Source organism: Gracilinanus agilis, chromosome 3 (assembly GCF_016433145.1).
Source record: "Gracilinanus agilis isolate LMUSP501 chromosome 3, AgileGrace, whole genome shotgun sequence".
NCBI lineage: Eukaryota > Metazoa > Chordata > Mammalia > Didelphimorphia > Didelphidae > Gracilinanus > Gracilinanus agilis.
In genome coordinates this window covers 328,915,266-328,935,842 of record NC_058132.1, presented here as the reverse complement: position 1 = coordinate 328,935,842, position 20,577 = coordinate 328,915,266, and the positions used below count along the sequence as shown (strand labels likewise).

Sequence of the window (20,577 nt, the reverse complement as noted above, 5' to 3'; positions counted from 1 at the left end):
CCCATCCAATTCAAGTCCCATGAAATGAATTTTTCTCAAAATATTGCTTTGATCATGTTGCCTCTCAACTCAAAAATAATTCCCCATTGTCTACAAGATTAAGTCAAGAATCTTAATTCTTTTTTTTAATTAAGAAAAATTTTCCATAGTTACATGATTCATGTTCTTTCCCTTCCCTCTTCCCTCCCCACTCCTGTAGCCAATATGCAATTCCACAGGGTTTTACATGTGTCATTGATCAAGACCTATTTCCCTATTATTGATATTTGCAGTAGGAGGATCGTTTAGCGTCTACATCCCCAATCATATCCCTATCGACCCAAAGGTCCAAATCTAATAGCTACAATCTGCCCCCTACCAGGTTTTACAGCTTTATATTCTATTATTCTTGCGCACTAAACCCTCTGCCCCATCCAGAGTGATCTATTCACTACTTCCCAACTGTTTAAGGTTCATGTTGTTCATTCTCTTTTCCATCTATCCAAATTCTATCCATTTATATGAAAGCATTTCTCATTCTTTCTGTGAAGGACCATCAATGAAGCCTAGTTTCTATCCCCCAGAACAGAGACAACCCCACTCTTCCACCCTATTCCCCCTCAAGAGAAAAGTCAACCCAGACCATCATAACCTATCTAAAAATAAGTTCTCTCATGTTCTTTCTTCACATATAGCATTTTTAAAAATCACTGTGGCTTCAGTAATACATACCATGTTTAGAACAAGGCTAGAGTCTCCTATCTGCTGAGTCTCAAAGCAAAGTAACAACAAACCAAGCTACAAAGCAACAGGACTGTTACTAAGTATTCAGCAACGTCCAGAGGTAATAGGACACCTACAGCCTGCCTATTGTAGAGAATCAAAGATACCCAGAGAATTTCAAGTCGTCAATTATTCATATTTTGCTCTTTGAGTTTTTCCAGAGGCCACATTCAAGCTGATCACTGGACAGAATATTCTAACCCAACTTATGTCATTTGGGGTAAGCTCTTTATCCTTTCTGGAACTCAATTCTCTCATCTTCAATAAGAGCCTGTGCCCAACTCATTAGCAAAGAAGACAACACATATAAATATGTTTGTGTGTGGATATATATGTAAATCCATTTATAATGCTCTTTAAATTGTAATTATTCTTCAGTCATTTCAAACACATTTGACTTTGAGACCCCATTTGGCATTTTCTTGGCAAAGATACTAGAGTGGTTTGCTGTTTCTTTCTCCAGCTCACTTTATCTTTGAAAAAAACTGAGGCAAACAGTTAAGTGGTTTACCGAGGGTTACACAATTAGTAAGTATCTGAAGCCATATTTTAACTTTGGTGCCACCTAGTTGCTCTTAAATTTTAAAATCACGTATAAATAATTTCAGCCTATACCAATGGGAAGAAATTAGAGAGGTAGATTCAGGTTCCGTGTAAAGAAAAATTTCCTCAAGATTTGGAGGTATTACAAAATGGATTGGGGAGGCTCCAGAGGTACTGAGTTGCCTTCCATTAGAGAAAAGATGGCTGCTTATCAGGGATTCTGTAGAAAGGATTCCTGATTGGATATAGGTAGATAAGCCTTGAAGATAACCCCTTCCTATTCTGAAATTCTGTGACAAAACACTTGACACTTTACAAAATGCTTTCCACACACAATATCCCAAAGAGACAGTGACCTAGTAGTAGTATCCTCATTTTACAGATGAGAAAACAGGCCAAGAGACTTAGCCACAGTTCTATGGCTTAGCAAATGTCAGAGCTGAGACTCAAACCCCATTCTTCTCATTCCAAGTCTAACATACTTTCTACTATGGCATACTATCTTTGTCATTTCTGTTTTTTTTTTATCATTATTATTGCCTCCAGGAACAAGACCATGAAACTGGCAATCAGTGTCACTAAGATTTCGATAATTTCAAATACCTATCTTGCAGTTCTAGAATAGCCTCAATTCAGTATTTGGGAAAAAATACTTTTGCCAAGTAATAATTTGAATAGACAATAATCATATGGTAAAATAAAACCTCACTAATTTGAACTTATTAAGGAGCAAGGGGAGGGCAGATGAAATTAATGAATAATCTGAATTAAATGTTATTTTAGAAGAATCATAGTTTCATGGAATATTATAACTAGCAGAGACTTCAGAGGTTATTGATCCTTCAGGTCACACAGTTACACAAACTGAGGGTCAAAAAGGTATTGGCGGACAGAGACTTTATAAAAGTGCTTTAAAAAACATTTAAGGATCATTTACAATTAACATATTATTTTCACAAATGTTTTTGCAAAAATTCAGTGTGCCCAGTGGAATTGCTCATTGGCTATGGGAGGGGGTGGGAGGAAGGAAGGGAAAGAACATGAATCATGTAACCATGGAAAAATATTCTTAATTAATTAATTTAATTTTTAAAAATTTAGTATGTTCTTTTCTTTTTTCAAAATTTGCCTTTTGTCTTTGAATCGATACTAAGTATTGATTCCAAGGCAGAAGAGTGATAAGGACAAGGTGACTAAACTTAAATGACTTGCCCAGTGTTACACAGCTAGGAAGTATCTGAGGTCACATTTGAACCCAGGACCTTCTGTCTCTAGGCTTGATGATCTATCCGCTGAGCCACCTAGCTACCCTTGCTAACATTCTTTAAAGCAGATTGTTGTCATAGGTAGGTTAAATGTCATTTGTGAAATCTAGAGTACACTAATAATTTCCTTAGTGAATTTCTTCTCTATAGATATCATCAAACTTTGGCCTCAGGAGAAATTCTGTCAGCTCTAAATTGATGTAGTATTACTATCCCAGCATCTTTGGAAAGCTTTCAGAATTCCTTGCTATTAGAATCATTAGATACCTAGGAACTTTAATATAACATAAATACATTTTTTTAAAAACAGAAGAAGCACTATGATCATGACTCCAGGAAAAGGAGAAAACTGTCTAGACACTTGGTGAGTTGATGTTCTTCCAGTTGTCTCTTGACAAGGCTGCTTTCTCCCTGTCATTTGAAAGACAAGTAACATAAACTTTAGATATTCTCTTCAACCAGGATATCTGGTTACCTTTCTGAGAAATAAACATCACTATAAATGATGCACTTGATTCCTAATACAAATCAGGATGCAACACCATTAAAGACCATAAGAGACAATAAAACATCTTTCTAACAGATTAAATGACCTGACATCTAAGAATTCTCCATAGGCAGCTCCATATCATCACAAAACTCACCTCTACTTCACATCTTGCTTCTTTGCTGTTTTTCTTGCAAGGACTGACAGAAGATAAAGCCAACTCTAACTGCTCCGGGTTACCTAGAAACCAAGCCACCAAGGAATAGGAAGCCCTTCTCATTACTCAGGTTTCAGGTTCCCTTATCCATATCTGAAAGTAAAGAATCAACATAGGGATAATTGAACTGTCCACAAGCCCTCCTTTTTCTTTTGTTTTTTTTTTTAGGAAAACCTGAAATTTTGTGAAATATTTTCAGACAATTAAGCTTCTTCTGTATAAGAAATTTCCCAACCCAAAGCCAAGTATCTTGGTTATGTTAGTCCAGAGCTGCTCTCTGGGGAGGAATCTGTAAGTGTGGAATTGGGGTAAATCAAGGACAAAAAGCAAAGAATAGCAAAGCAGAAAGCCTTAGTAGCTAAGCATATACATTGAAGCAGATACAGTGAATCATGGCCTGGGAAATGGGAAGAGCTTTGCTTGTGGTTCTGAGTAGCTCTATCATGTTATATTCTTTTGGAACCATGATGTATGGACTTTTGACAGAGACTATACCAAATTACATATTGAGCCTCATTCATTTAATAGATTCTTACAACTGGTTAAAGATGGAAGTAGAAAAACTGATAGCATTTACTCCATCATTTATGGCAGCTATTGCTTCATTCCTGCAAATGTACTGGGCACTAAAAAAGCTGATGGGACAGTTATTGGAACACAAGGCTGAGGAACAAGTGACTTTGACAACTCTAAAAGCTGAGTTAGCTAAAATGATACAGAAAGAAATAGCCAAGATGGGGGAAAAGATTGGGGAAAAGACAAGTGGCCAGGACAATATATTAATAATTTCAGACTCTAATGACAAAGAGAATACAGACAAGCAGGGAAATGACACTGAAAGCAATGATACCATAGTAAAAGGGGCAGAAGCAACCATTCCTCTTTTTTCCTTTACATGACAAGGCAATTTTGAAGCCAGACCAGGGTACCGTCCATTTAAAAACACATACCCCATTTATCTAGACAGCCTAAAAAAGAGATTCAGCAATTGACACTCATGACCACAACAATGCTTGAAAGAATTTAGGGATGCCGTGAAGATTTATGATCCTTCTTACCGAGACATTGAAATTCTTTTAGGAGAATTATTTAGCCCAGCCCAAGCCCAACAATTTATTAGGGAAACCCAGAAAAATAATCACTTAACATCATGGCGAGATGTGTATAATGACATGGAGCTAGCTAATCCTCAAAACCATGCTTATCTGAAATGCTGTAGGCAAGATTTAATGGAAGGAATAGCAAAACTAGCTAAAAGACCAAATGTCTAGACTCAGTTTGAGGCACTTAGGCAGAAAGCTGGAGAACACCCCAATACTTTTCTTGACCAGGTCCTCAAAGCCAGGGAACTCATTCTCAGGTTTAACAATCTGGGAGAGCAAAATATGCAGCACATTTGCAGACAATTCATCTAGGGAAGTAGTTTACCCACCAAATCTTACTTCTAAACTCAATGTCCTGGGTGGGAGGAATTGCCTTTGGAGGAAGGGAGGAAAATAGTAGACTATATCCAGTCAGGATGACAGGGGATGGTAGAGAATAAACAGACAGAGAAGTCTAAGAATGAAATCATTAGTGACCTTAAGAAGCAACTGAAAGAAGCAAAATCTACACTTAAGCAAAAAGAGATAGAAGAAATAAAAAATTTAGTAACCTTTCAAGCTAAGAACAACATGAATAGGTCACAATACCAACCTCGACAGAGCACTGACATAAAAAAAGGCTACCTTTGTGAGAGAAGGGGCCATTTTGTGAAAGACTGTTGGTATAAACAACAAATTAACTTCAAAAAACCCCAATAGCACTAATAACTGAAGGAAAATCTTACTCTAATAGCTATTCCAACTAAAAATACAATCAAAATAATTCTTATGCCAGGAAAAATGATAGATGCTGTGATCATGAATGTTGGGGTGCAAAAAATACAGAAAGCAAATCACCAGACTTGGGTACAATGGAGAGGTACATATCACAAGGAGAAAGACCAAGATATTCGGGTACACAAGCTAGTGCATGAAGCCAGGACTCTGTATTAGCACTCAAAATCATAGGGAAAGAGTGCAAAGGCAAGGAAGGGACAAAAAGTCAATTAGACAAAAGTTGAAACTTTAAAATAGTGGATGGGGATGGTAGAACAATGTCTGAAAGCAAAGAAACCTTAGATGAAGAAATGAAGTTACAGAAATAATTGCAAAGTATAAAAAATGACATTTATGGGACAGAACCAGCAAAGATAATAGAGGAAAACCAAAACAATATACAAACAGACATACTTACAAACATAAAGACATGGAAAGAGAGTACAAGAGACATGATAATGGGAAAAAGAAAAATCAAAGACATAAATCGAAGCAAATCACAAGAAAAAGCAAAGATAAACCTCAAATCTGCAACACATACAGAAAGAGAATCCATGGACATGAAAAATCAAAATACAATGACAGAAACTTTACCACAAAAGCAATTACTGATCAATGAATACACAAATCTTACAGAGATAAATTCAGTTGGATGTTCTGATCAATTCAAAACTCAAACTGCTACAGAAATACACAAAACAAAACAGATCTGTACATATGGGAATGGGAAGGAAAGATTAGAAAAGGGATCTTTAGTCATGCAAAAAAATAATCCCCCCAAGAGGAGAGGGAAAGTGATATTGCAAATGAGTTTTCTGGAAGTAACAATAATTTCAATGCTAAGTCCAAACTGCAATGGGTATTGCCCATGGTAGAATATTTGGGATTTATATTAGAAGAGGGCACAAGAAAGATATCTCAGAAAAAGGTGGAAGATATCCAAAAACTGAATCTCCCAACCACCAAGAAACAACTCCATGCATTTTTAGGAGTAACAGGGTTCTGTAGGCAATGGGTTCCTGGATACAGTCAAATATCCGGATGTCTCAGTGATCTGACCAGGAATTCAGTCTCAGAACCCTTGAAACTCTCAAAGGAACATCAAAATGCAATAGTCAAACTAACAGTGCCATTTTCACAGCCCCCGCCCTGGGAATCCCTGATTACAACAAAGAATTTCACCTGTTTGTCCATGAGGACCAGGGCACAGCATCAGGTGTACTTGGGCAATGCCTAGGACAAAATTTAAGACCTGTGGCATTTTACAGCTCATAGCTCAATGTGACAGAAAAGGGCATGTCTTATTGCCTTCAAGCTATTGGAGCTGTAATATTAATGATCAAAAAAGCATCTGTGGGGGCAGCTGGGTAGCTCAGTGGATTGAGAGCCAGGCCTAGAGACGGGAGGTCCTAGGTTCAAATCTGGCCTCAGACAGACACTTCCCAGCTGTGTGACCCTGGGCAAGTCACTTGACCCCCATTGCCTACCCTTACCACTCTTCTGCCTTGGAGCCAATACACAGTATTGACTCCAAGACGGAAGGTAAGGGTTTAAAAAAAAAAAGCATCTGATTTGGTGTTGGGAAGCACATAGTATAGAGAGCATGATTAAGAGCAGCAATTTACATGCATTTACTCCACAAAGACTGTCTCAATATGAGATAATACTCCTGAATAATGAAAACATAAGATTAAAATGCTGCCAGTCACTGAATCCAGCAACTCTTCTCCCACAATTAGCAATGTCAGGAGAGCCTGTGCATGATTGCAAAGAAATTCTTGAGATGGAACAAAAAACAAGAGCAGATATGAAAGACATGCCAATTAAAAACTCAGAACACAAAATCTTTACTGATGGCTTTGCATACATGCACAGAGGGAAAAAGTTTGTAGGAGCAGCAGTAGTGACAGAGACAGAAACTTCGTGATACACTTCCTACCAAATACAATCAGTGCTCAAGGGGCAGAAATAATCAGTTTGTTAAGAACTCTGCAGATAGCCAAGGACAGAAGGGTCAACATTTACACCAATAGCGCTTATGCGTTTATTATGTTCAACATGCCAATGCCACAGAAGAAATCTGGAAGCATTGGGGTTTTATAACCATGACAGGAAAAGCCATTGCCTACAGAGACCTTATTCTGCAACTTCTTGAGGCTGTACATCTGCCTAGAGAAGTGGCAGTAATCCAATGCAAGGGTCATACAAGAGGTCTGTACAAAACATCATTAGGCAATCATAGAGTGGATGTTACCTCAAAATTCAGAGCTAGGTTTGGCCCAACCCATAGTTTAACCTTTACCCTGATGGAGGAAGACATTCTAAAACAAGTCTATGATCCCAGGGAGGTTCAGAAATGGGAAAACGATTTTGGGGCCAAACTAGTAGATAGGATCTAGATTGCACACTCAGGCAAGCCCATTCTGCCACAAGCCTTGTATTTCACAGTGTGCAATGCCATACATGAGAAGAAGCATTATGGCACCCAGTCAGTCATAGATTCGATCCAAAAATTCTGGGTAGCCCCGAATATAGCCCCTATTGCTAAGAAAATCTGTCAGAAGTGTGATATCTGCATGAAATTTAATCAAGCAAGCTGTAGGAGCAAAGACTTAAGGGGGGAGGCCATTAGCTCATATGCCATTTGAGACTGCAGATAGATTATATCCATATGCCAAGTCATAGAGGATTCAAATACTGACTGGTCATCCTGGACTGTCTGACTAGATGGCCAGAGGCATACCCTGCTAAAAAGAGCAATGCAGCCTTTGATAACAAAGACCCTACTGAAAGAAATCATTCCAAGATATTCCATACCATCTCATATATATTCAGACAAAGGTTCGCATTTTACTCACCAAATACTGCAGGAAATTTACAAGAATTTGGGGATAAATGGGTCTTTCCACACAATTTACCATCCAGCCTCAGGAGAGCAAGTGGAGAGGCTTAACAAAGAGATCAAGTCATTAATAGGGAAGGTTTGCCTAGAAACTCATTTGAAATGGATGGAAGCCTTACCCATCATGTTGTATTATTTAAGAACAAAGCCCAGTACTGATCTTCATATATCTCCTTTTGAATCCTTGTATGGTCATGCTGTGTGGGCAGGAAGACCATGCAAACCAGCATATGTATCTATGTTAGCAGCATATTGTAAACTATATGAGTACGTAGCTGCATTGCAAAAGAGACTGACAGAATTTCAGGAGCTTGGAATTTTGCAACAAAGACAGCCTATAGATTTTGAGATCCATGATGTAAAGCCTGGAGACAGGGTATGCTTGAAAATGTTTGATAGGAAGTCACCACTAGAATGTAAAATGGACCAGTCCACATCAAGTCCTATTAACTTCCCCGAGCACAATAAAGGTTTATAACAGGGATTCCTGGTATCATGCAAGCCATGTAAAGAAAGAAAAACATGTTGATGAACATCCAAATCAAGCAGAACATGATCAATGACCTCAAAATCAAGAAATAAGCATACATATATATAACATACACATACAATCAAATGATAAATACCACTGACAAAACATCACAAGCCATATTGTTCTTGTATCCAGACCAGAGACCATTTCAGCTGGCGAGTGTTTGGATGACCGACAAAATGTGACAGGGATCCAGAGAAGAGGAAAAGAATCAAGAACAGGAAACCAGAAAATCACCAAGGACAAGATGCAAGGAAAGAGGACTTTGAAAGACAATGGGAAAGATCAGGAACTTTGCAAAGAAAGGACAAGGAGCAGGAGTTGTAAGATTAGTGTGGCAATAGCACAAAAATACATTAACATCATACTATAGGGAAAATTGCATCCACATTATATATAACTCATCAAGGAAGAGAACCTACAGGCAACTTGAGAAGCCAGACAACAGGAAATAAAGAAAAGGTAAGTATGTGCTTCCACCCTACATAAAAAGGGACATGAAACCCAAAACAAACTGATAACTAGCGTAAATAAGCAAGTGTATAAAAATGTACATAAAGGTGAGTAGTTAGCAACTCAGGAAGGTCTTAGCCAAGTAGGAAGCTGAAAAGCTTTGTATCTGGTTAACACTGGAATACAGATTGCAAAAAGGATGAACATAGTTTTAAAATCTTGTGAATAACTGTATTATAGATGGAAACCTTAGAGTATGCTGTAAATACTTCCAAACCATATAACTACTAAGCATACTAATAGTAGTAGAAATAATTAGGAAAATAGTCATAGGGACAGAGATAGTTAGGGAAAATTAAAAATTCAAGGAAGATAGAATCAGGGAGAGAATAAGAACATAGGGTTAAGAATAGTTCATAGGAGCAGAGCCAGAAGAACATTGTACACAGAGACTGATATACTGTGGTAAAGTCGAATGTAATGGGCTTCTGTACCAGCAACAATGCAATGACCCAGGACAGCTCTGAGGGATTTATGGTAAAGAATGCTACCTACATTCAGAGGAAGAACTGCAGGAGAGGAAACATATAAGAAAAGCAACTGCTTGAACGCATGGGTCGGGGTGGACATGATTGGGGATGTGGACTCGAAACTACACCAATGCAACCACCAACAATTTGGAAATAGGTCTTGATCACAAGGACACATGACAAAACCAGTGGAAATGTGCGTCAGCCATGGGTGGGGGGAGTGCGGGGGGTGAAGGGGAAAGTAGGATCATGAATCATGTAACCATGTTAAAAATGATTATTAATAAATGTTTAAATTTTAAAAAAAAAGAATAGTTCAAAAGACAGTAGCAACACTAATCCACTAACCTTTGTCCTTGATATAAAATAGTATTGTAATTAAGACATAAATAGGCAAAACATAGGTAAAGTACTAGTTAAACATAAAAGAACATTGATTTTATTGTTATTGCATTAAAAATAGAGCAAGTAGCTAAGTATAAATAAGTTAAGGATATTGTTTAATAACTTTAGACATAAAAAATTGTTAATAGGAATTGCTAGAAATCAAAAGTATCAATAAGCACATGAGAAAGTGTTCTAAATCTCTAATAATTAGAGAAATGCAAATCAAAACAACTCTGAGGTACCACCTCACACCTAGCAGATTGGCCAAAATGAAAGAAGGGGAAAATAATGAATGCTGGAGGGAATGTGGCAAAATTGGGACATTAATGCATTGCTGGTGGAGTTGTGAAATGATCCAACCATTCTGGCTGGCAATTTGGAACTATGCTCAAAGGGCTATAAAAGAATGCCTGCCCTTTGATTCAGCCATACCATTGTTGGGTTTGTACCCCAAAGAGATCATAGATAAACAGACTTGTACGAAAATATTTATAGCTGCACTTTTTGTAGTGGCAAAAAACTGGAAAATGAGGGTATGCCCCTCAATTGGGGAATGGCTGAACAAATTGTGGTATATGCTGGTGATGGAATACTATTGTGCTAAAAGGAATAATAAACTGGAGGAGTTCCAGGTGAACTGGAAAGACCTCCAGGAACTGATGCAGAGTGAAAGGAGCAGAGCCAGAAGAACATTGTACACAGAGACTGATATACTGTGGTAAAATCGAATGTAATGGACTTCTGTACCAGCAGCAATGCAATGACACAAGACAGTTATGAGGGATTTATGGTAAAGAAGGCTACCCACATTCAGAGGAAGATCTGCAGGAGAGGAAACATAGAAGATAAACAACTGCTTGAATGCATGGGCTGAGGCGGACATGATTGGGGATGTAGACTCGAAATGACCACACCAATGCAACTAACAACAATTTGGAAATAGGCCCTGAACAAGGACACATGTTACAACCAGTGGAAATGTCCGTCAGCCATGGGTGGGAGGAGGGGGGGGTGAAAGGGAAAGTAGGGGTATGAAGCATGTAAACAGGTTAAAAATGAATATTAATAAATGTTTAAAATTTTAAAAAAAAGAATAGGAATTGCTATGTTGCAAAACTTTGATATCATAATAAATAGGAAAAGTCCATTGATTGTGCAAAATTCTTTCACGTGTTAGAAATATGTATTGGAACTTTATATTCCCTTCCTTTCCCTTCCCAATTTTCCTAGACCGCCTTAGCAAAGTATAGAAAGGATAGCATTAATATAGGAAAAGGTAAATGTAAGATTTTTTTTTAATTTTCTGGAGGGGAGGAGGAATTAAGAATAGAAAGGGAATAGGCAAATAGTGTAGGAGGAACATACATGGACCCTCCAGTGGACAGTCCACAAGATGAAAACAGGGGAATCTGTAAGTGTGGAATTGGGATAAATCAAGGATCACTAAGCACTCATCTTGGAATGGAAATCCGAGAGACTTCCGTTTGGGAGGGGCCAACAGCAAGAGGAGTTTGGAGGAAAATTCTGAAGATTCTAAGCTGCCAATGGCCAACTGCCAAAGAGTCCTGAGAGGACATTCAAGTCTTAGGTGGGCTTGGGAAGGATGGTTGTGGGTGGCTGGGAGGTTCTGGACAGGAATTTATCTCTTCTGAACCCAAAATTCAGGGGCAATCTGTAGATTTCAACAGCAAAACCTTTCTACTGACTTCATTGCCAATGAAGAAGAAACTGAAAGAGTTGTGCTCCATAATTGTCGTTAGTGCCAGGATTCCGAAGGGAGAGGGTACTTGGGGACCCTTCCTTGATCCCTCTTATACCTCTCCCTTGCAGTTATTCCCCTGTTTGTTGATAGTGTTAAGGATAGGATATTGTGAGGGGAGGGAGAGTCAGTTATTGAGTCAAAGCTACAGAAGTCCAGAGCTGCTCTCTGGGGGGAGAAAACATAGTTGATAGAGTAGTTCATCCTTTCCCTCCTTTCTTTATTCTTCTAAACCTTTTTCCCCTGTACCCTGAATTTGATTTATCCATTAATAAACTCCTGATTGTTGATACTTAGAAGTCTGGAATAGCTACATTGGAGGGAGGAGGTGACTAATCTTGTGGCTGGGGGAATGAGGGGGAAGAACCATTTACCTGACTCCATCTTGAGGGGTAAAACTACTAGAATTTAGGAGTGGGGAGGCTTGTCTCCATAGTGCTGGCTCTGAGGTTGGGATCTAACCCATTAGGGTCACAACTGATCGCCAACACCTTCCTTCAACATCTCCACTATAGCTTTGCCAGTTGGAAACTTTTAGAATTTATTCCCTCATAGTTCTTCCCTGGGGTGGGTTGAGTGATAGTTGATTGGGCCCATTGAAAGCTAAAAAGGGGGGAGGCTAGATACCCACTCCATTTTCCATCAATATTCACCCACATACAGTTAGCAGGGTCCAAATTAAGCAGGGCTTGCTCTATACATATCCATATTGACAGATTTCATTTTCAGGAGAAAATTATTTTCTATGTTAGTATGCCCATATTACCCTATGATCAAGTGGTACTAATCATATTATATTTTAGATAAAATTTAGTTATTCATTGGATTGCCATGGCCAAAGAGTATATCACCAAATGGCCAAATTGCTGGTTGACATGAGACACCTCATGCTAGGACAATCCATGAAAAGAAAAGCAATGGAATGTCAATCAGACTAAAAAAATGTATAACAAGGCCCTGTGGTATAGTAGATAGATAGAGAATAGCTTCAAAGCCATGAAAGTCTGTGTTCAAGTCTTGCCTCTGACATACTGGCTTAGTGTGGGGCACTAAATAATTCACAGAACCACCCTGTACCCTCAGCAACTGCTGATCTTTGCAAAAGGGACTTCCCTATACCAATGAAATCACAGGTCTAGTCTCTATCCTATTAATTTGTAAATACATTCCTTTTAACTGAAACTTCAAATGTCTCTGGTTTATAAGTGGGTCAATATATTTCACTAAAATTTCCTGAAACTAATTCCCTCAATTAGGAAAAGTCAACTTACAAACTTGCTATGTATGATCACTTGTCTCTGCCATAGTAGGTATATGGGCAACTAGCATCTAAGAAAGCTAATTATGTTCCCTGAACCATCATTTTCCCTTTTAGAAGAATACCACCAATCATTGAAAAAGAAGATAGGGTGGGAGAAGTGGGAATCTTATTCAGGGAGCTGCCTCATTCCCTTTTTGCCGAGGATCTATTAAACAATACACAATTATGTGTCTATGGTTGGCATAGTAGGCAAAAAAGAATGAGTACTCCTGGGGAGATGTTGCCCATAGCAGTCATCTCTCCACATTTGAAGAGCTAGAAAGCTGAGGACAAGGCATCATTATCTTGGACCATCCTTTCAGACCAATGAGTGGGCTTCCAAATGTATCAGAAACTGAATTTTCCAATCTTACCCAAAACCAGACATGAAGAAATATTTCTCTGGGTCTGCCCCATAGAAGCACTTCTCTTTGCTGCCTGAAACTATTACAAGAGAAGGCAGCTAGGTGGCACACTGGCTAGAGTGCCAAGTCTAGAGTTGAGCGGACCTGAGTTAAAAGCTAGCCTCAGACACTTCCTAACTGTGTGACACTGGGCACTTCATTTAACCCCATTTGCCTAGCCCTTGCCCTTCTGTCTTAGAGTTCTTACTAAGAGGAAAAAGTAAGAGATTTAGAGAGAAAAGAAAAAGAAGCTCTTACAAGAAGACATTTAGCATGGACAAATATGTGAGCCTTAAATGGAACTGCCCACAGTGCTAAAATAGAACAACTTCTTCAAATATATTGACATTTATTCTGAAAACACTCATACCCTTAATGGGCATGCAGCTATTTCTCAGAGAGAATGTGTTTCTTTGAAGAGAAGATGAAGGCAGGTGAAGGACATGGGGTATCGGTCCAGATAGGCGCATCACCTCCAGTGAGTCTGCCTCAAATCCAGCATTTTGGACACAAATGAAGAATCTCACCAAGGATACCAATCCTAGCAACTCTCCAGTTCTTCTATGAAGAATTCTCAAAGACTTCCACACTGGTGATATTCATGTGTGATGAAAATATCCCATCAGAACTGAGTGAAAATTGTCAAGTCTTTCTTGAAAATTTTTCAGGCCAAGTTAGTATAACCACTGTACAACATTAAAAAAGAGGAATAGAGAAAAATCTATCTTCCAAGAACACATACAATGTGAGCACAATCATGGGTGTAGATGTCAGAAGGGTCATGAATCTCATTATATGGGTACACGAGGAATTTGCTTTAAGGTAATTGTGGAAGGGAGCCCAATTATGATAGCATTTGTAATAGTACTTTAAAGTTTTCAAAGCACTTTGCACATAATCTTCACAACTCTAAAAGGTAGGAGCAATTATTATTCCCATTTTTCAGATGAAGGAAATGAGGCTGAAAGAGATTAAGTAACTTGGCCAGGATCACACAACTATTAAGTCTGAGACAGACTTTTAATTCAAGTCTTCCAATTTGGAATTATGCCCAAAGGGCTTTAAAAGATTACATGCCCGTTGATCCAGCTATACCTCTACTGAGTTTGTACCCCAAAGAAATTAAAAAAATATTTGTACAAAAATATTTATAGCTGCGCTTTTTGTGGTGGCAAAAATTGGAAAACAAGGGGATGTCCTTCAATTGGTCAATGGCTAAACAAATTGCAGCATATGATGGTGATGGAATACTCTTGTGCTATAAGGAATGATGAACTACTTGTTTTCTATAAAAAACTGGGAAGACTTTCATGAACTGATACAGTGAAATCAGGAAAACATTGTACACAGAAAGTGAAACATTGTGGAACTAGCAAATGTAATAGACTGCTACTAATAGCGATGCAATGATCAAGCACAATCCCATGGAACTTAAGAAAAAGAACGCTATCCACATCTAGAGAAAGAATTGTGGAAACTGTGGGAGTGGAAATGCAAAAGAAAACCATATGATTTATCACTTGGCTATATGGATATATAATTTGGGGTTGTGGTTTTTAAAAGATTACTCTATTACAAATGTGAATAAGATGGAAATAAGTTTTGAGTAATAAACCAAAAGCATAAACCAGTGGAATTGCTTGTGACCTCCAGGATGAGAGAACATGAATCATGTAACCTTGGGGAAACAGTCTAAGAAAATAAAAATTAAAAAATAAAATAAAAATTAATTCAAGTCTTCCAGACTCTAAATCTAGCAGTATATTCACTGTACCCTTTAAGTGGTTTAACAGATACCTGTGTCTGGGGCAGCAGGGTGGCCCAGGGAATAGAACACTGAGGTGGGGATCAGGATTTGAATCCAGGACTTTTCATCTCTAGGCCTGGTGCTCTATCCACTGAGCTACCTAGTTACCCCAGTTATATATTTTTCCCAACATTTTATTTTTTAATTCCAATTTTACCAAACAAGCATTTCCATTTACAAAGAAAAAGAAGATTGTACATAAATGACATCACAAATCTCTTATATGTTTAGCTTACTTTTCTTTATATCTACATAACAAATCCCACTCAATACTCTCAAAGTTTTCCTACTTGTCAATGTTTCCTTCTGGATATCCCATTCTCTTCTTTTTCAGTTATATTTTTTAAGAGAGAAAAGATAAAGTCATTTGTAACTACAGATCAGGCCTATAGTTCATCTGTAATTGATCACTTAACTTCTGCCTGCCTCAGTTTCCTCATCTGTAAAATGGGTACCCCAAATAGCACCACTCTATAGGGTGATTGTGAGGATCAAATGAGATAATATTTGTAAGGTTTTTCGCAAACGTTAAAAAGCTGTATAAGTGGTAACTATTATCATAGCAATTACTAAGTCAGAAGGGGGGGATACAGCAAACACATTTTTCCTTTATTTGATTATTTATTTTATATTGATTATTCTACTTTGTGAAAAAGTATATTAAGTATTTAAGTATTTTCTGTATAATCTTATTCCTTACTTCCCATGTTTTTATTTGATTATTTGTTTTCAGTGTTTATATTTTTGATAATTGGTTTTTGATGCTTATTTGTGATGATTTATTCTGGTTGATATTTTAAATTTTCTTTAACCCAATTTTAAAAGTTGCTAGACAGTTGTATGACTGAATTCAACTGTTGTTTTTTAACAGACATGTAAACAAAACTTAAATATTCCCTCTGTTCCTTTTTTTCAAGTTATGTGAGAGAAGAATTCAAAAAGACCAAGTCTGCTGCCCCATCTGTTTTACAAAATGTCATAATAATTTGAATACCAAGCAGATAAACTTCTGGGTACCTACCCAAGGGAGAAGCAAGCCTTTAGAGAAAACAACCAGGTTATTAACTCTAATTGTTAAGGCAACCAAGGAAACAACAATACATAGTTTACAAACAGTGCTATATATACATAAAAGGCAACTAGAGCTTTAAAAAAAAAAAAAGAAATGTAGAAGCAGAAAAAAAAAGGAGGGGGCCAGATAGGACATATTTTACTTAATAATGAATTTGGGAAAGCCTTTTTATTCTCTACGAACTTAAAAAATATTTAAAAATGTAATCATAACATTTAATCTTTCTTCTTTCTCATTAGTGTTATACTCTCAGGACTTAGAAAATCTCTCAGGATCAGAAATGCACTGAGATACAGATGAATAGATTAAGGTAGAGAAATTTCTCTTGTTAATTCCTCAATTCTGACAGCTTTCAGGAGACAGTTTTAAAAGGACAGGATCTTTGGAAATTTTTGGCCTACAATGGAAGGAGTAGGGGAGAAGAGGGAAGGAGAAAGGGAAGAAATTTAGCCATCTAAAACTTGGGGGAAAAAAACTATTACTAACAAAGGGAAATTATTGAAAGTTTTTTCACCCAATTCAACAATTCAATTCAACAACCATTATTGGCTCCCAAGTGCAAGTAGGTGACGGGGATGAAATTTCGTGTTTCCCTTCCCCAGAAATGCAAAAACAAATACTTTCAAAGGATGAAGCTAGTTTTCACAGATGAAAAAATTGTCTAATAAATATTTCTCTGTGGATTCCCCAGTGGCACATCTAAAACCAAACTCATCTTTCCTCTTAAACTTGGCCCTCTTCCCAACATCCCTATTTGTGTGGTTAATATCACCATCCTACAGTTCACTGAGGTGTGAAATTTCAGAATCATCTTTGATTCTTCACTTTTTTTGCCTCTCTGCTGCCCACATTCAATCAGTTACAAATTCCTGTCTATTCTACCTTGACTATATCTCTAACATCCATCCCCTTTTTCCCACTCAGTGCCACAACCCTAGTTCAGGCCTTCATCACCTTTCACTTGGTTCATTATACTAGCTTCCTGTTTCCTTGCCTCCTGTCTCTTCCATCTCTAATCTATCCCTCCAAATAGCTGTCTAAATAATCTTCCTAAGGCACAGGGCTAAATATGTCACTTCACTGTTCAAAAGCCTTTGGAGCTTCTTATTGCATCTAGGATAAAATAAAAATCCTTAGACCTGACATTTAAGGCCCTCCATAATCTTTTGCCAACCTTCCTATCTAGCATCATTTATAATAATATATTAACATATAATAAATAATATACTTATATATAATTTATAATATTTATTATATAATATATTAATGTGTAATATAATATATTAAATGCTTGAACAGCACTCCCTCTGGAAACTGGTTTCCCCAACTTGTACTATTGCTGATGGATTGAGTCTCCCAGATCCTGAGATTCAAAATGTGATTCCAGAGGACCTGAAAATGAAGCACACTATCCATATCCTGCCAGAGTAATAATATACTCAAAATGCAGAATGAGACATACACAAGCATTACCAATGTGAGAATTAGTTTTGACTACCCATATTTGTTCTGATGGTGGAAGAAGTAGGAGGGAGAGAAAATAAATGCCTGTTAATTGGAAAAAAATAATAAAATCAAATTTAAAAGATAAGTTAATGGGTGAACAGATGAGTGAAAATTTTGCTAAGCTATAAGGGAAAGGGAAGAAAGTACAAAGGTCAGAATAGAGAAATGGTGCAATTAATTTGAAGAGAGATATTTCGTTTTCATCTGAGGTAGGCATACGAACATCCCTAAAAGCACTAACCAAAACATAATAACAAAAAAAAATCATCTTTGCTTTTTAAAAATGCAACCACAGTGGACAGCTAGGTACCTGTGGATTGAAAGCCAGACTCAGAGCCAGGAGGTCCTGGTTTCAACTTTGAACTCAGACACTTCCAAGCTATGTGATCCTGGGCAAGTCACTCAACCCCCATTGCCTAGACCTTATGGTTCTTCTGCCTTGGAACTAATACATAGTATTGATTCTAAGAAGAAGGTAAGGGTATAATAATAATAACAACAACAACAACAACAACAACAACAATAATAATAATACCCCCAAAATGCTATCTTGCCTGGAGGAGGCCACACAGGAAACTATCACAGAATTCCTGGCCCCACCACCATGACTCCAGTAAAGACACACAAGAATCATCTTGTGAATAACAATCCAGGGAAGAAGGGAAGGCAAAAATAACTTCAGAAGCGAAGAAATACTTAAACTTTAAGAGACACGAATCATGTCAGCTGCAAGCAGAGTCTGGGCAGTGAAATGTGAGCTCTATTGGTGTTGTGGGGGTTGCTTAGCTATGCGGAGTTACACAGCCGCTAATGTTTAACCAAAAGAAGTCAATGTGAAACAACCCCGCTCCACTCTGGGACATGAACAAAACTCTCCCTTCTCCCGTTCTCCTAAGGCAAAGTTCTTGAGGTGGTTTGTCCACATCCTCCAGCAGAACTGGGAGGGGGCGGGGGTCTCTGAGTCCTCTAAAACATAAATAGGATGAGTGACTTTGTGACCACAGAGCCTCCCACCTCCAACCCTTCTCAGTAGAAGAAGGTGGAAAAAACCAGGGCGGGGGATCAGAATGCCGTTCAGGGTGTCTCCTGCACAGTCTCCAGGCTTTCGTTTTCAAATTCTTAGACCCTTGGACCTTGGGAAGCTAAGGCCAATCTCCCACCCCCAGCTCCATTCCATTCCCCTGGAAAATTCAGAGTTCCCTTTACCCTAGAAAATTGCTATCCAAACAAAAGGAGAAGCTCCCCAGTTCTCCGTTGGAGATGGAATTCAGAACATCGAAAACATACCTTCAGTCTTCTCCCGGAGAAAACAAAACAGCTACAGAACTTGTCTTGGAGTGATGGTAAAAGGCACCCTGCGGGGAAGCCAGCTCATTCATACCTGGCTCGCCTCCAGGATGAGGAAAGTGGCCAGCAGTTAGACTCATACAGATGGGACCAACCCCGGCCTCCCTCCTGCCTGAGTGGGAGGGAACAGAACAAGACCCAACATCAAGGCAAGCTACTTTTAAGTTTATTTCTGATCGAAAAAAAAATTGTAAGTCTCTTAGTTTAAGAAAGAGACGAGGAATTCTTTATTAACAGGATTCAGATGTGCCTTTTTTACTTGGAAACATCATTTAGGGGTAATGATTACCAATAAGGAGGGAGTAAACTGAGATGGCCCCATCCCTCCAAAGCACCTTCATCCACCTTCCAGGGTATCTACAATTTCGCTGCAATAATTCATTCCTTTTTTTGCTAAAATAGAAGTTTTTTCTCCCCTATTTCTGGGGAATTTTTTTCTTCTCTTGAGGGTCCTTGAATCACAAGGGGGTGGGGGAATTAAATTAGGGCCACACAGAAGCCAAAAATCAACATGGTTTAAAGAATGTAAGTAGTCGGGGCTATGGCTTTGTTCATCCATGTAACCCTTATCATTTAAAATGGTGCCTTGCACAGAGCTGACATTTAATAACTATTTTTAAATTTTTATTTTTTAAAATCCTTTTCTTGGGTCTTTGAACCAATACTGTGTATTGTTTCCAAGGCAGAAGAGCAGTAAGGGGCAGGCAATGGGGTTAAATGACTAAGCTAGGAAGTGTCTAAGGCCAGATTTGAATCTAGGATGTCCTATCTTTAGGCCTAGCTCTTAATCCACTGAGCCACCCAGCTGCCCCCTGTTTGTTTGTTTGTTTGTTTTTTAATTTTAAAGAGAAAAGATTTAACTCTTTCTAACTAAGAAAAGGAAACACAAAATTGTATTCAATAAGTCAGTTGGACCTGGATTCAAATCTAGTCTCAGACACTTCTAGTTGTGTGACCCTAGGCAAGTCACTTAATCCCATTTGCCTAGCCCTGGTTCTTCTAAGAGTTCTTACAAAGACAGAAGTTAAGGTTTGAAAAATAAAATAAAATAAAGCCTGGTCTTTTCATAAGAATCAGACATTTGGAAGTTATCTATAGGACAACACAGGCTCCTTGATGGTGAATATTGATGATAATAAGAAGACCATCTTTAAAAATGAATATTTCAATGAAGAAACGATATTTGTCAAGGGCAAAACAATATAGATAGGCACACTTAAAATTAGAAAAAGATAGTTTGTACAGATAAAACACACTCTCTTCCAAAGCTATACCAAAAGAAGAAAACCAGATGACAACTTAAGTGAGCATCTTCATAGGAATATAAAACATCAATCCAAAAAGTTTGAGGGTTTTTTTTTTAATTTTCATTGGTCCTCGAACTCTTTTCTCCATTGAGGGAATGATAAACGTAAGGAACATGTTAATTGACTGAGAATTACAAT

At 38.0% G+C, this 20,577-nt stretch overlaps 1 protein-coding gene across 1 annotated transcript in view; it reads right to left on the bottom strand.

Annotated features, from left to right (window-relative positions):
• DZIP1L (DAZ interacting zinc finger protein 1 like) overlaps window positions 1–19,175 on the bottom strand; it is a 63,730-nt gene extending 44,555 nt beyond the window's left edge. Inside the window, 2 exon segments of the mRNA XM_044669149.1 lie at window positions 3,215–3,297; window positions 19,073–19,175. Coding sequence (XP_044525084.1) covers window positions 3,215–3,297; window positions 19,073–19,160 — 171 coding nt within the window. The 5' untranslated portion in view covers window positions 19,161–19,175.
• Window positions 19,176–20,577: the final 1,402 nt, after the last annotated feature.